A 16062-nucleotide genomic window follows, 5' to 3' on the forward strand; every position below is an offset into this window, starting at 1 on the left:
CAATTTTGACAATAAGGGAAGGAGAAAGGCGGATGGCAGGGCTGGAGAGGGGAGCTGCTGTCCTGGGGCTGCAGTTCTTTCCAGGAGAGCTGCTGTCTCCAAGTGCCACACAGCGAGCCCAGCCTTTGCCAGCCATGTCCTGGGGGTCCTTTCCAAGTCAGACTTCTTTACTTGTCAAGTATAAGGCAAGAGATTAAGGTATATTGTTCACCTCCAGTGTATTGTGATGTTTCTCTCCAAGTCTGAAGATCAGAAAGTTACTGTAGAGGGGTTTTGCTAAAGAATGAAAGCAAAGCCCCAAGGAGGGTTTTGCAGGTCTGGCTTTTTGATCTAGCACAAAACTTTGTTCAAACATTGTATGGTTTCTATATGTTAGAAAATGATAGAGGCTTTTGCTGGTTTTGTGAAGCTAAATCTCAAATCCAGTGCAGAAGACAGGCTCAGCCCTTAGCCTGCCCCATCAGGCTCTGGAGGTGGTGCAGTGTTCCTGAAATGCCCCACAGAGCAGGCAGAGCCACCCTGCTCCCTGGCATCCTGGGAGGCAGGGGTGCAGGCACAGGGAGGATGTTCATCCTGCCTGTCCTGCAGCTGCAGGGCTGGGGTGCCAGGGGGGCACAGGGCAGCAGGACGTGCCTGCCAGCCGAGGGACTCTCAGAGGTGCTCAGTAAAACCACAGGAATCAGATTTTTCCTCTCCTTTTATTGGTTGCAAATGTTTTTTCTCTCCTTTTGAAGGATTCCTACCACCTGCTCCTGTCAGCCAGCAAGATTTGCTTTAGAAGCTCATCTTAAAAAGGGAGAAGGGAGGGATGGGGTATGTAGGGAGCCTTGAACCACTGAGAGTTTGCCTTTGGAGATTCACAAGGGAAGAGCAGGAATAGGGAATGCTGTAGGGAGGTATTAAATGAGGCCCTTTTGTTTCACTCCTTGTAGAGCATGAAAATGCCCAAGGCATGAATACTCTGTTAAGATTATTCTTGAACATTTAAATGTCTGTTCTGGTAATTTATAAAATGAAGGGGAGGGAAATGCCTTACACAAGGAAGAAAAGGGAGACCTTTGCTGGCATCCAGCACTGCTAACTGGGGAGCTGTTCTCTGCTGCTGTAGGAACAGGGGGAGAAGGTGGATTTATCTTGTGGATGCAGGAAAGCTTTAGTCCCCAGAGATGTGGTGTGGCATTGGAGAGGCTGACTGCTCCCTCTGTGTCTTTTTCCTTCTTTCATAATGGGGAATATCTTTGCTTCCTTCCTGCCACTCATGGTTGTGTTCAGCCTTAGAAGAGGACAGGATTTTTCAGAAACATGCAGCACCCAGCATAAGGGGAATCTGGCTTTGGTTTTCACAAATTCATGGGAAGAAGCATGCTCATTCAGAGCAGGTTCTCTGAGCCTCTGGCAGGCTGAGCTTGTTGGGAACAGCCCAGCTCAGAGCCAGCCTGCCTGCAAAACAAAGGGCTGAGGAGAAGCCTCTTAAAAACACAGGAGTACTTGCTGTCTGCGAGACATTGTTCCGTAATTTCCCCTGCTTCCCATCTCTTTATATAAAATAACGGGTGCTCTGTCCCTCCTGGCCTAATTCCTGTTTGTGGAGTGACCCCAAGGTAGAATGTGATACCCCAGTCATTGCCATTAGCCATGAGCATAACCTGTAACAAAAGCCCTATTGCTTGTGCTTTTCTTGTGACAATTACCCCACTGTGAGGTCCACAACCCCAGCATGGACCAGTGCTACTATTTTCTGTCTTCTGGGAGCACTGACAGTGCAAAGCAAATATAGGTCACTTCTCTGCTAGGGTGAGGAATCAGGAGGATGGTGTGGATTTTATTACTTTCAGATATTTGGGCTAGAGGCTCTCATGCTGTCAGAGCTGAATCAACTCTCAGCCAGTTTGCACGCAACATATGTGATAGATTTTGCAAATGAATATGTTAATGTGGGAGGAGGTGGTTTTCCCTGAAACCAACTGCTGGCACTTTGGAGTGTTGTCCTCAAAAACAAAACCATATTGTGTCCTCAAAACCAAAACCAGTGGCACCAGCCCTTGAATTCTGCCCCTTGAGAGATTAGGCATTTCATTTGTAATCGTTGAATTGATTAACCATTTTGAGGTCCATTAGAAGAAATGCATTTCCCCTCCCTGCAAGGATCTATGATGTCATCTCCAGTTAGTTTAATATGAGCAAAAATACCTCACACCATTGCTGCAGGGCTGAGATGAGGAACTGCATCACTGCACTTCCCTGTGAGCCTCTTTGGTACAGAAGCTACAAATTGCTTCTTACTGGGCTAAGATTTCCTATCAGTTGCAAATAGTTCTATTTGTGAGCCCTGCCTCGTGCAGAGGGCAGCACTCCTCCAGCCTGGGGATCTGGGGTTGATGGGGAGCCAGGTGGCTCTGGGCAGAGATGCAAAGGCTCAATTCTGACTTCACAGAGAACTGCTTGAAAGAAAATATATAATGAGTGAATGATGATATCTGCTGTGCTAATGGGGAGTGGAAACTCTCAAGAATTAGCTGAGACCCCACTTTCCTCTCCTAATGTGCAAGAATCTGGGAATACAGGAATTTGCCAAACCCAAGGTAGCTGGTTAGTACTGGACTCTAGGCATGTTTGTGTGTGCAGTTTGGAAAAACTGTGACATGGAGAGGACTTGAAGGAAAAACTTAGAGTAATTTCAGTGGGATTGTTGGTACACATGGCAAACATGTAAAAACAAGATTATGAATTATGCAGCAATTACTGTCTCAGAAAAGTATCTGCAGGCTAAGCCCACGTACTTACTTGTCTCTTTTCTTTCACCCAATATTGAAATGAAAATGTGCAGCAGTTTCAGACCAGACTATTCCTTTGATTATCTTTGTAGAAGTCTGAGCCTGTACGTGTTTGTTGCCCAGCACAGAGGTTGGATGTGGCAGTGCCTGCCCAATTCCAGCTCAGAGGGTAACGTGGGGATTGTGAGAGCTGTGGCTCTGCCTGGGCAGTGGGAGAGCTCAGAGCTGTGTGCTCTTGGGGCTCCTGCAAACCCCAGGCACCAAGAAAGCCAAATGCCTCAGTCAGTAGGGCAGTGAATACTCTCCTGAACAGCTTCCCTCACTACAGTGAGTAGTCTCATGCCTGTCACAACCACAAGGGTTTTCCGTGGCCTTGACAACCTGCAGCAGATTCCGTCCAGCAGCCTTGTGGAAATGGTTGTGCTTGATGATCTTTGCAGGGCCACTGCAGTGGATGTAAAGGGACCCCAAGGAGTCAGTGGGAAGAGGAATGTAGAGCTCACATTTGGCTTTGCAAGTGCTGAGTGACTGTTCCAGGCTTTTTGCACATCCAGGCTGGCATTGCAGCAATCCGTGCTGCCTTGCACCCTCCAGCCTCATAAGACTTTTTTCCACAGCCATAAACCCTCACACAAGAAGAGATTCAAGAGTACCTTTTCATTAATAGGGTGCGATTCCACTGCAATGCACGGCACAGTGTTCCTCTGTTAGGTCTTGCTAGATGCCAGATCATACATTATCCTCCAGCCTATCCAGCACTAAAATATTTCCAGAATTTCTACTGCCCATTGAAGAATTCACACTTCATCAAAGGAGAAAGCTGGAAGGAGCTTTGCAGCTGCACTTCACACACTGAGATCATGCTGAAGGAGTTTGCCTTCTGCAGTGCAGTGAAGTGTTCTTTTCTTTCCCTTTTTGCATACCAAACCACTCTTTCCTGTTTAGAAGGAAAAACCAATCATCCCTCACATTTTCCTTCTTGAGCATTTTGCAAAGCCTCAGATGCTGTTGTGTTCTCTCAAGTGTGGTTCCTGTTGAACCAGGTGGGACAGAAAAGATTTTTCAGAATATGCAACGCCTTCCAATGTGAGGTGTGGAAACACTATCACAAAAAATTAAGGATTGAGAACTGAAGTGAAGGAAAGCTCCTCTATTCTAGAACTTTTGTTATCGGTAGTTAATAACTGTGATTCATGTGCAACACAGTCCAGTTTTCTTGATAGTGGGCATGTTTAAAGGTAGAGTGAATTTTCTCAATCTTAAAAAGCAAAAGGCCATCTGTGACTTCCTGATACTGTTTACATTTACAAACATTTTTTTGGCTGTGCTGTGCTGTCAGTAGCTGGATTTATTCATTGCTCACTCTGTGAATTAAAATGTTGAGGCAGCTCCTGACATGCTTCTTCCAGCATATCCTTTTGGAGTGAATTTTTGGTTGCCATAGGGACTAAATCCAAAGGGCACACACCATTCAAATAAATGTTCCCTGATAAACAACTTGCAGCTTGTCCCTTAAATATTTTAATTATCCATGATGCAACTGGAAATGTTGTTGAATGTATTTAGTCTGTTAGTTTCAAGATCTCACTTTGTTCTTAAGATGCCATTCCAGCAGCTCAGGAGCTGGATTTTGACCACGCAAAGAGAAGTGATGCCTAAGTGCTTTTAAACTTGCAAAAAAATTCTTCCAGTTTCTCTTCATCTTGACCCTACATTCTCAACCAAGTTAATGGAAAGAGGTGTTACTTCACAGCTTCTGGTAGAATGGAGGCAAGTGGGTAACAGCTGAACATGTTGGTTTAGGGCAGTGATGTGCAGCTGCTGAATCCATGGGAGGGGTCTGCCTGAAAGGGGCCCCCTTGTGCCTGGGAATGAAGAGGGACAGTGGGAGAATGCAGGGCATGGGGAGCTGCTGGTTGGAAAGCAGTGGCCCCACTTGACAAGTACTCGACCTCGAGTGTTGTTTTCACAAATTATGAGCATATTAGCACTAATGTGACAGCAGCCACTGAGCTGTGAGGGCTGGACATAACAAACAAACAAGATGGGATTTTGCTAATTTGTGCATGGTGGGTCTCTCCTCTTGGCTCCTGCTTAGCAGAGACTCTGTCACCTTGCAGCACAACTTTGCATTCTCACAGTTCCAACCTCAAGTCTCTCTCACTGGGACTGTTTCTAAACAGATCTGTTTGCCACCCTTTAGGGAGGAAGAAAATTGGATTTTGGGCTTTTTCTGCCTCTGCTGCAGTGGGGAATAGATAATCTCCCTGCCTTCCTTTGGTAAAAGCTGCCTGGTGGTGGGAAGCCGTGGTGAGACCCCAGCAGTAACACTGTCCCTCGCCTGCTGCTTTTCTTGTGGTGCCTGATCTGGTGCCTTTTTCCATGACAGCAGCAAGGGGAGGCAGGTAGATAAGTTCATACCTTCCCCTTCAGCCTGTGGGCACTGGCTCACAGGCTGAAGGGTAAGGTATGAACTCATCTTGATTAACTCTGTGGTGTGGGTCCATCACGTCTTAATTGGCTGCCAATAGCTGCCCTAATGAAGGATGATGGATGGGGCTCCAGGGCTGTGCGAAGGGGCCAGCCTGTCAGAAGCAAGGATGCTCAGGAAAACATATCTCACCTGGAAAGGACAGAGAGCCAAGAGCTTGAGCACGGACAGTTCTTTCCTTGCATCAGGACAGGCATCAGTTGTCTTCCAAGGCAGAGATGGGGATTTCTGTGACCCTGCATATGCTTGGCTGGTTAGGACAATCATCTGTTCCCAGCAGAGATGATCTGGTTTTTCAGAATGTTCTTTCTTGCCTTTTTCTGGTTTTGGTTAGCAAGTGTGCTTTCTCAGCCAGACGTTGACTTAACTTCTCCAGGCTGGAAGATCCGAAAGGTCACCGACGCTCCTCCGGAACAGTCTCACTTTCTGATTTTACTTTAAATCATTCCTTGGGAGTTTGGAGCTCTCTGATGTCATTTAAAAAAAAAGAATCAAAACCTTCATAAGACTGTGCAGATGAAACAAAATTGTTGTCTTAGCCCACACAGGGTATTATGCAGCCTGGCAGATCCCTTCCTTGTAGCAATAAGAAAAGGATTTGGCATTTAACCTCTTGAAATTAAACCAGAGTGTGAACTTCAATAGTTCAATCTTATCAGGGCTTTGCTAGAATAACAAATTGTGAAAAAATGTAATCATGTCTCCAATGTGACCTTGGCAGATCTGCCTCTGTGATGTGAGAGATTAGGTAACTCTAAGCAGATGTCTGTTTATTTTGAAAATAATAGTTATAAAATCTTTCTTTTCCCAGTTTGTTTGCACTGCCTGTGAAGGATATGACAGAGAGAATTGTGGTCTGCATGGAGCTCTGTGTTACAAGCTGCTCTATTATGCTGAGCAGTAATTGCTCTTGGAGGTTTGAGTTATCGATCTAATGGTGGGGGTTCAATTTCAGTGTAAAGACCTGTGTTCATGATTTAATTGGAGTGATTAATAACTCACTCGCAGGCTAGATGGGAATCGATATGGATTTCAAACACCAAAAGTAGTACATTTTCTCTGGTAATGTAGTAGTTGATGGTTTATTATTTGCCCTTGTTTACCTAATTAAAATCAAAAGATTCCTTGGTTTATAACAGTTCTGTCTGTTAAAAAGCTTATAGCTGGAGTTGAAGATGCATGCTTGCTTGCTTTCATGTTGGGGGCGTGTCTTTCTAAATAACTTATTTGCCTTGTTGCTTGTCTGTCACTCAGATTAGGTGTACAAGAGGCCATCACACATTAAAAACAGAACAAGACAAACACACCTTTAGTACACAACTGCAAGAAGCTTTAGTAATGTTTTCTGGCCAGGGAGGTAGAGTGGCTCCTACGTCATTGGTTTGTAGGCATTCAGCATCTGCTTAGGAGCATTGCTGAAGAGATTTAACCCATTTGATCCAGCATTATAGCCCTGGATTAAAAAGCCTGTATGAAACTTTCAATCTTATTACAACGCCGGCATCCACAGTAGGTGATTTAGCTGCAAATCCAGTTCCAGCTTTGCATTGAGATATTGCCAGAAGCAGCATTGCTAGGAAAATGCAGTGTGACTTACTTTGGGGGGATTTGAATAGTGATCCTTCTTCTTTATGCTGTGGCCCCAATCCTTGTGTTTGGCACCCATTTTCATTCAGCTCCTGCAGCTTTGGTGTGTCATCATGCATGCTTACAGCTAACATGCCTCGATAGAGCATGGAAAGCTCCCAAATCTCTAGGAATAAAACATCCCATTAAAGAACCATAGAGCAGCAAATGGGCATCAAACCCGTAGATCTTATTGCTGCTGCTCCTCAGTTTCTGCAGGAGGGGGTGAAAGCTTTCTGTGCTTCAAGCTTTCTCAACAAAGGCTCTTATCTACACGGCTGGCTGAGGAAAACATTCAGTGTAGTGTGTTTGAATTTTATTTTTGATTTGTAGAGTCCAGTAAGCTTTCTGGTGGATGGCAGATACCTATGTTCAAATTAATTCTAGTGATGGCAGACCTTATTGGTTAACATTCACACACATCTTGGTATATATGTGGGCCACAGACTGAAAATACTGATCTGGATGGAAGTGTTTTAATTTTAAATAGGTATTTATTTAAGGAATCTTTACTACCAATTCTGAAACAATCAAAGTAAATGTAAATTTGCCATGCTTGAAGTTTTGGTTGGGGGAGAAACTTTAATTATACTGAGAGCGTGGGATTGCAAAGCCCTAGAGTTGATCGGGGTACCCTGAAGCCCTTGGGTTTCATCAGCATTTGCAGGGTGTTGGTGACCCAGAGCTGGCTCTGGGGAGTGCTCACTGGATGTGTCCATGTGGGTGCAGGAGAGAGGAACTCTCTGCCCAGGTGTGCCCCTAATGTGGAAACCGTGGAGCACATCAGCCCTTCATTGTTGGGAGTTGCTGGCTCTGTGATAAAAAGGAGAGCTGCTTTCCGTGTCGTGACATTATGAAAATGGCTTGAAGATATTTCACTTTTTAAACTTGGGCGCTTCGGAAGGGAGGGAGGGGGAAGATACCCTTGGAAGTTAATTCTGAGGACCAAGCTGACAGCTTTTTGCCACTGTTGCTTTCTTCGAGGTTGAAAAGCTGAAGGCTTGTTACAGCCCCAGCATACAGCAATCTAGCAGGTTAAATGACTTGGGCAACACAGTTTATTAAAACTGGCAAGTGCTCGCTCCAGTTCTCCTCCTGATAGTCAGGGCTGCCTGGGAGAGTAATTGATAGTGGCAGCTGTTGGGAGGTGTTTCAGATTGCAGCAGGCAATGTGACTTGACAGACAGCTCTGTACAAATGAACTGAGTGATAGGGGACGAATCCAGGCGGGCTGGGAAGAGCTCCCCACTTGTTCTTGGAATGGTCTCCGGGAGCGCACCGGGAACAAAGGCCGGCTCCGTGGCACACGGGTTCAGAGCTGGGCACAAGGGCTTGTGCTCACAGTTTGCTTTCCTCTGTGAGAAAACACTGTAATTTTTCCTGGAAAATCCACCAGGAGCCCATGATGTTCAGAGGAGCCCATGGCACAGGAGAACGTTGTTTTGGCGCAGCTGTTGTGATGGAAACTTGGCCTTTGCTTCTCAGTAATATTAAAAATCGTCGTGTTGCACAACCTTGGACCCTTCCAGACAGTAGTTTTATGTGCAAGTCCCAGGTCTTTATGTCTTATCTTGAGCTGATTTGCATTAAAATAGGTGGAGGAACTCTGTGCTCCCTTTTTTGGGGAGCTTCTGTGCTGTAGCTCTGCTTGCCTTACCTTTGCAAACAGCCTAATCACTTAAAGTCTTAAGTAGTGCTACTCTCCTAAAATGCAATGAAAAAGCCATTTATATAAAAGCAAAAGCCATCTAGGGATAAAGAATTAGCACTTAAATATTGATTTTCACTTGTAAGCACTCTACCAGCATCAGTGTTATCGTTGTCAAAGAAAAATGCTTTATTCTCTCTTCTGCTTATTATATGTTCCATATCCACAGTACATTATGCAGCAGCCTAAAAGTTCAATTTGATTTTTTTTTTAAAAACCCCACAAAATGTTTACTGATGTTTACTTAGTTATTTCTTTGTTTTGACCTCCTGCTGGAAAGTCCTGCCCTTCTTGACTCTTTCCCCTTGCTGGTGTTTCAAAATTCTTCTCTGGGACTCATCAACTCGCTCTGAAATTCTCAGCTTTTTGCCATGTGTAATTCCTGTGGTGCTGCTTTTCTAGCATTTCTTGCTGGAATATGGAGCAGGGTTCACCATAGCCAGTCTGGCCTGTGTCTGTTTTCAAGGATATGTACAGGGTGGATAGATGGGCTACAGATGGTGGTTGTTGTGTTTCTTGGGAAATTGCCATTGGTAAAGATGTCATTGATGGATGTAGGAGAGGAATTTCTTTCTCACATCACCCCATCACCCTTGCTGTTTGAATGCAACAAGGGAGACTGCAGAGGGAGGCTGCAGAAAGACGTCTGAATGACTCCACTTCTCTTTTTTCCAAGAGACAAAGGAAAGGCGTGCAAGCAAGATTAGATTATTTCCAATCACATTGTACGTGTGTTGACAGTCCCCTTTCAGCAACAACCAGCAGCTTGCAAAGAGCAAGAGGCAGGGCTGGAACTGCTGTTGCCCTAAGTACTGTTTGTATAACACAGTAACTGCTTATTGGAGTTCTCAAAGCAGCCTTTACATGTTTAATCCCTTGCACTTGAGCTACTCTTAATCAGCTTGAAAGCAAATTCCTGTAACAGAAAGGTTTAATATGTGTCTGGGACTTTCTGTATTGTGCTTAGCCTGCAATGCCGTGTAGTTGCACACTGGCAGGCATGTCACCTCTGCAGCCTTGGGGATGGGCAGTGCACGGTTATTGCAGCCACAGATCCAGAATTCAGGGAACTTGCAGATGGGGTCTTGGCTGATGGTCTCTCAGCTTCAGGTAATTCCTCCTGAAGCACACTTTATACAGTAATTTAAGCTGTTGTTGACTTCGGGGTTTCCCTTCAACTTCACCTCCGGTTCCTACAGATTTACACAGCAGGAGCTAAAGCTCTCTGTGCTTTTAAAAATTGTTACGTTTTCTTCTTTACTGGCTGAAGTTGGAATTGGATGCAGCCCAAGACGTAGGGAAGTTAACCTTTTGCAACACTCCAAATGAACAAATTAGTCGATCAGGGAGGCAAGAATTACTAATCCCAGGTTGTTGAGGTTTTTTCCTTGTTAGAGCAGTTTCAGCCTTTTCTTCCCTGTCTCTCACACTCAGTCATCATTCATCCCTGTGAGATCAAGACATGTTTCACTGTCTGTTCATTTAAGAAAACCTCTCAATGGAAGAAGTCCAAGGTGTTTGGTTAGAAAATAAACAAAAGTTGGCATGCTCAAAAGGGGTAGCGCTGTGCACGGTGGAGAGTGGCAGATGTGATCCAGCCTTCCCGTAGCATGGCTGGAACATGAATCATTACAAATGTCAGATTTCCTGTGAAGGGACAAGCTGAACTGACATGCGTTCAGGTTTAATTAAGGTTGAATTATTGGAGCTGACTGTCAAGTCTTAGGCAAATTGGCTCAGCCTGTTATCATTAAGCATGAAAATTACTCTAGGACTTGGTAAAAATAAACACATTTTTGCCTCTAGAACATTGTGGTGTGGTCGGGTGGGTCTGTGTTTTTGTTGGGGCAGTTGTGCTCAGCTCCCTGGGTCCAGCTGCTCAGGAGGGCTGGATTAGCAGCCCAAGAACAGAAATTTCTGAAAGGATCTCAATGCAACCTGATCCAGCTCGCTCAAAAGGGAGTATTTGGTTGCTTTCCTTGGGATATTTCCATATGTGAGCAGCAGTCAGCCTGGTCAGAGCTTGGGCACACAGGAGTGTAGTTCTCTTAGGAGGGATATTCAAGTATCCTGCAGAGAAACTACAAAGTTCAGGATCCTGATCAGAATGGGCAACATCCCTCATTAAAATCATTAAGATTAACTTTCTGAGGTATTTCAGGAAAGACAGCTGAGAGGCTTCCATGTGTGCATTGCGGCCATCAGGGGAAAAATGACAAAGTCAGCAAACACCAGAATTCTCCCCTTCCTGTGTGGTGTCTGAGAAGGCTTGGGGGCTGCTCTCTCAGATGTTTTTCCCCTCCATGAATCCACATCATATCTTTCCCTTCTCAGTGCTTCTGCTTTTGTACAAAAGAGAAGATGCTCCCACTCGTGCCTGTAGCTTTTCTGGCGAGGGGGAAACTGGCATGTGGATATTTTCATTGCTGTTGAGAACAAAACGCAAAAACATTGTGGTACTGCATCCTGAGAGATGGAAGTTGGCAGCAGGAATTAGTCATGTACCCCTAGCACGAGCTAGCACAACCAGGCTTGGCTGGTCAATTCAGTCAGCACGGGAGACTGAGCTTTTGCTTTGAGAAAATTGCAAATGAGAACTAGTGCTGAAACCACAGGGAATCAATAGTTGCACATAAAACTGGTCAAACAGCTGCTTTTAATGTGGGACTTTATTGATTTGTTTTGGATCTAATTGACTTTTTACTCAACTAACTTTTGTGGTGCCAGTGTGTTTTGAATATACACCATTAGTCTACATTGCCTATAATTACACAATATGAAGTTTAACTCTGTAGGAGGAGGCCTGTTGGATGCAAAGAGCTAATGGGCTCTGAGGAAACCTATGCTCAGGAATGAAACCCAATTGCTTTTAATGGGTAGCTCCTGAAAAATAGTGGAATCTACAGCTGTGAACACACTTGCTCCAAAATGCAGTGTGGGGAGCCCCGGCTTGACTAGGCAATGACAATTTTTCAGCTGTTAGCAGTAAAAACTGAGGGACATTTACAAACATATTATAAAAAATAATGATGCGCAAAAGCATTGAGAATTTTACTTCAAAAATAAATTCTGAATAGCATTGGAACCACGTCTAGCTACAGCACACAACCAGGTTACCTGTGATGCATGAATTCATATTTGATAAAGAAATTCACTGAAATGAGAAGCTTGTTTTTGTTGTAGAGATTAATTTAGGATCTCCAGACATTGTGTCAAACCTGTAAAGATATATAAGGTGCTGGAAAGTACAGTGTTGATAGTACTCGCTGCCAGCCAAAACACTGGTGCTTGGAAAGGCTTCTGTTCCTGTTACTTGTGGGTTTGAGGCCCCAAGACCCCAAGACATTTTCAGCTGATAAATATAGCTCATATGTTTCCATTCATCCTCTCCTTGCATTCTGAATTCATGCACATACAGTGATGAGCTGACTGAGGGCTGAGGGAAGCGGTGCATTGGCGAGAGTGCAGGCAGAGCCAGAAGCAGTGTGGGAAGCTGCCTTTTATCTCAAGGGAGGAGATGCCATCACCATGTGGGCATTCTGGGTGCAGAGCATGAGCTGGTGTGCTGCAGGCTCTGATTCACTGCTGTCCTCCTGCCGTCTGATGCCAGCACTCAGGCTGGGGAAGCGGCACTGGGGGCTCTGGCCTCGCATGGGCTGGTTCACAAACACTGGCCAGAGCTTCTGCACGGCCAGAATTAGCTCACAGGGTGTGCTGTGTGTTATTTCCACACCCTCCTACATCAGGAACTGGCTCGGTCCTTTGATGAGACGGGAGAATTTCAAAGGTGGAATTAGTTTGTGAGGGTGTTGGGGGCATGTTAATGAGTGTAGGTAGCATCTCCTGCATGTCTGCAAGGCAGCGAAATGCCAGCAGCCCCCGGCACGTTTTGGTGGGTAACAAAAGTGTCTCCTAAAAGTCAGAGGTGCAGTGTGTGCACAGTGGGATGTGTGTGAAGCACACCACCAACCTTGTAGCCCATGAAAAGCTTTTCTTGTAATTGTGGGTATGTGTGCTCTTAAGGATCCACAGATCAGGGTGAAAAGGGAGTTACAGTGGGAGTTGAATTGCTTTCATGTTGGTCTTTTCAGTTGTCTTCAACCTTTTGGATACTGCTTGATCTGAAATATCTCTTATTTCCTCCCTTTTTCCTTTTAACTCTTTGGGGTGCTTTGTTTAGCTTAATTATGAAAAAATGGCAGGGTTTGGCACCACAGAAGGAGTAACTCCATATGGAATTCTCTCTGTAGGTGCATTTTGCAAGGTTGCAGCATTCCTGATAGTTTCAGCATGCTGAGTATACAGATATTTACTGTTTAGGGTGAGCAGGACTAGATTTGGGTGCCCGCTGATCTTCTGACTGGATTTTTCCACCATTCCCTGTTCTGTTCTTAAACACAAGTGTGTGGCCAGGGGACAGCAGCATCACAGCTTCTCTGCAGAGCTGTCCCATCCTTTGCTACAGAGATCCCAGATAGTCTCCATCCTAGAAGACAGATAGGGTTATGCTTAAGGATTGATGCTTGGCTCCTGGTGCTTGGAGCTGGAGTTGAATCTAAATCCAGTGTGGGTTACCTTGAAAGGGCATTGAGAAAATGAAATGTCTTAATGATGAGGCCTGTGTCTCATGAGCATAAAACTTGCATTGAGCAGGAAATACTGTAGCAGTAACTTGAGACATGTTCACACTCCTATTGTACATAACCTTGGGCCCCTGAAGAAGTCACAAAGCTGTGTGTTGTCTGTAGTATGCATTCATTTAATGACAGCTAAGTGTCTTGCACACATGCTGAAAGTACTGTGGACCGGCCAGTCAAGGACAGCGGAAGGACAGACTCAAACACACATCCATCTTGTAGCAGCAGCGCTCCCACGGCGCTCCCACGAGCTGAAACATGACTTGTTTCTTCCCAGGCATATGTTCCACCAAGCAGAGAGAGAAACACAAACCTTTCAGCATGCGCTTTGTTCTTTCTCTTGTCTCTCCATAAGGTCCCACCTTGAATGACAAGCCAGAAGCGAAAGCAGCCAATGTCCCAAAGGTGTCTGGGCTAGAGCGGAGCCGGGAGCTGAGCACCGACGTGCCCTTCGCCCTGCCCATCCCCAGCCCCCAGCCAGTCGCTGCCGTCGTGACTTCCACTTCCTCAGCGCCCACGTCAAGTGCCAGAGCAAGCCCCCTGCTGAAGAAGGAGCCAGTGATTTCAGCACCAGCACCACCCAGGCTCACGCCTCAGCCGCAGCCTCGGCCGCAGTCCCAGCCGCAGCCTCGGCCGCAGTCGCAGCCTCAGCTGATCCCCGACCTTCGGAGCCAGCCTCCGAGCCACATCCCTCCGCCTCTCAACTACCAAGTGCATCACCAGGTGGCCCACAACGGACTCAATAACATCAGGTAGGGGGAAGGGATGCTCACGTCATCTTCAGGCTGCTGCAGGGCTAAAGCTTGCTTCCAGCAGGTAGAAATGGCTGGGAGGCAAGGCGAGCGCTCACCTGGGGGGAGATGGTCTGAGCTTTGGGTATTGCACTTCACGGGCTGACTCCGGGCTGGTTTTTCCAGCTGTGGTGGATCAGTGCATCTGAAACGTGATGAATGAGGGGATAAATGCACACCTTCTGCAGAAAGGCACGTGTTCCTTTCAGTCCAGTTTCAAGTAAAATTTTGCACGGTCTTGTCTGAGCTGGCTAGTTCTTGACTTAGAAATTTAAGGTGGTTTGAGTTTGAGCAACACCTTTGTTCCATATTTAAAAATACTTCCATTGTTCATGGTTCTCAGGTTTTTTGGCTCACCAGCATCAACAGAGGGATATCTGTCTTGGACTCTGATCCTTGTGGGTCCCTTCCAGCTCAGAATATCCTGTGATCTGTACTGGAAAATGCTGTGTCCCTGGAGACCAGGGCTCCCATGTGGGCTGAAAAATCTGCTTCAATCTGACGTGTTCAGATCTTGCAGGAGGCTTAGCTCCGTTGTTTAAATTGCCTCCATCCAGTCAGGAGGGTGGGTGAAAATGGTGTGGATAAAATGTTTCTAGACAAAAGAGTTTAGTCAGTCAGCTGGAACCTGTATAGTCTTTTTGCTGGTACAGAAAACATGCCTTGCCTTCCAAACAAGAGCTAGACTAGTTTAAACAAGATGAGAAAACTGATTTAAAGCATAATATTTGACTGCACAAAGGTCAGAATATGAATACAGAGAGCTGCCATTAATGTGTATTTCATAGTATCCCGCATACTTAAGCTCTGTTGTGGTTTTATCTTGTAAATGCCACCATAGTATAAATGGCGAATAATATTTCAAGCTATTCAAGATATCTCTGAGGTTTAGCTTGCAGCAGATATTCAATATTGTGGGAATTGCACAACTAATAACTGCAGTGATAGTGTGTTTCAGCCCACGAAACTTAGATCACTTGCAATGGAGTAATAATAATAGAAGAAGATGTAAAATACAAATTACTATGAGAAAAATTATTAACATGGTGTGCATTTGCATGCTTGTGTGACTACAACTGCACAGCACATGTGCAGCAGATCCAGCAGGGCCCCAGTCACTCGTGCTGTGCAGCTCTGCACACCCAGAGCAGCAGAAAAAGGAACTGGTGTCACTGTGTCCTCTGGTCACAAGGATCCACATGGACACTGCAAGGTCATCAGAGGCTCCATAAAGATGCAAAATCCAGCTGCCTCTGTGGCCCTCATCAGTACTTACAGATAGCTCTGAGGATTGCAGCACCGGAGGAGATGTCCCTCCAGAGAGCCCAAGCCCGTTCTGCCCTGTTGGAGACGTTCATTAAGATTCTTTAACTGCCATTAAGACCAGCAAAAGCATGAGCCTGGGGAGATCAGTGTTCCATAGTTGTGTTGTCTCTGGTAGTGTATTTCTTGCACCGTTTCAGTCCTGTATTGTAACACACTCTTTGTCTGTCTGTCTCTCTCCCCTCCCTCCCATCTCTCTCCCTGCAGCCGGAGCAGCAGTGCTAGCAGTGCAACGAGCATCAGCCTCCCGAAGCACCTGCCCCTGTCTCCCCAGATTCCACCACACCATTCCTCCGGCCCAGCTCTGCCCCTCTCCATCTCTAATCTTGCTACCTCGCACTTCTCTCTCAGATCGCAGACCCAACACCAGCACCATCCGGCCATGTTCGCCACCCCACCCACGCTGCCACCTCCACCAGCGTTACCCACCAACAGCCTCGTGATACCAGGGCACCCTGCGGGTAGGTCCCTTCTTCTCCAGGGCTAACCGGCCATGCATGCACTGGAGGGTGTTGAGAGATGGGCTGGCTGGTGGGCAGGTGAAATCCCTTGACACAGACCCCTCAGTGTGTGCTGGAGCTGTGGCAGTGCTCACGAAACAGGCGGGAGACCTTGATGTGCTTTACCAGATGAGAGATTGTAGACACATCACTTCCCATGGGAAGTCTTCAAAACAAATGCTTTTAAAAAAAAAAAAAAAGTCCTGTTCAGG

The 16062-nt window shown here is 45.9% G+C and overlaps 1 protein-coding gene across 19 annotated transcripts in view; it reads left to right on the forward strand.

Moving 5' to 3' along the window:
- The window catches only part of FBRSL1 (fibrosin like 1), a 369285-nt gene that overhangs the window by 328523 nt on the left and 24700 nt on the right, over positions 1 to 16062 (forward strand). For all 19 annotated transcript variants that reach the window (XM_041410159.1, XM_041410148.1, XM_041410156.1 and 16 more), the window contains 2 exons: positions 13592 to 13988; positions 15558 to 15811. In XM_041410159.1, the coding sequence (XP_041266093.1) occupies positions 13592 to 13988; positions 15558 to 15811 (651 nt within the window). The remainder of the gene's footprint in view (positions 1 to 13591; positions 13989 to 15557; positions 15812 to 16062) is intronic.

The sequence above is a fragment of the Onychostruthus taczanowskii genome, unplaced genomic scaffold (genome assembly GCF_017590055.1).
Source record: "Onychostruthus taczanowskii isolate IOZ18803 unplaced genomic scaffold, ASM1759005v1 scaffold32, whole genome shotgun sequence".
In the NCBI taxonomy this organism is placed as follows: domain Eukaryota; kingdom Metazoa; phylum Chordata; class Aves; order Passeriformes; family Passeridae; genus Onychostruthus; species Onychostruthus taczanowskii.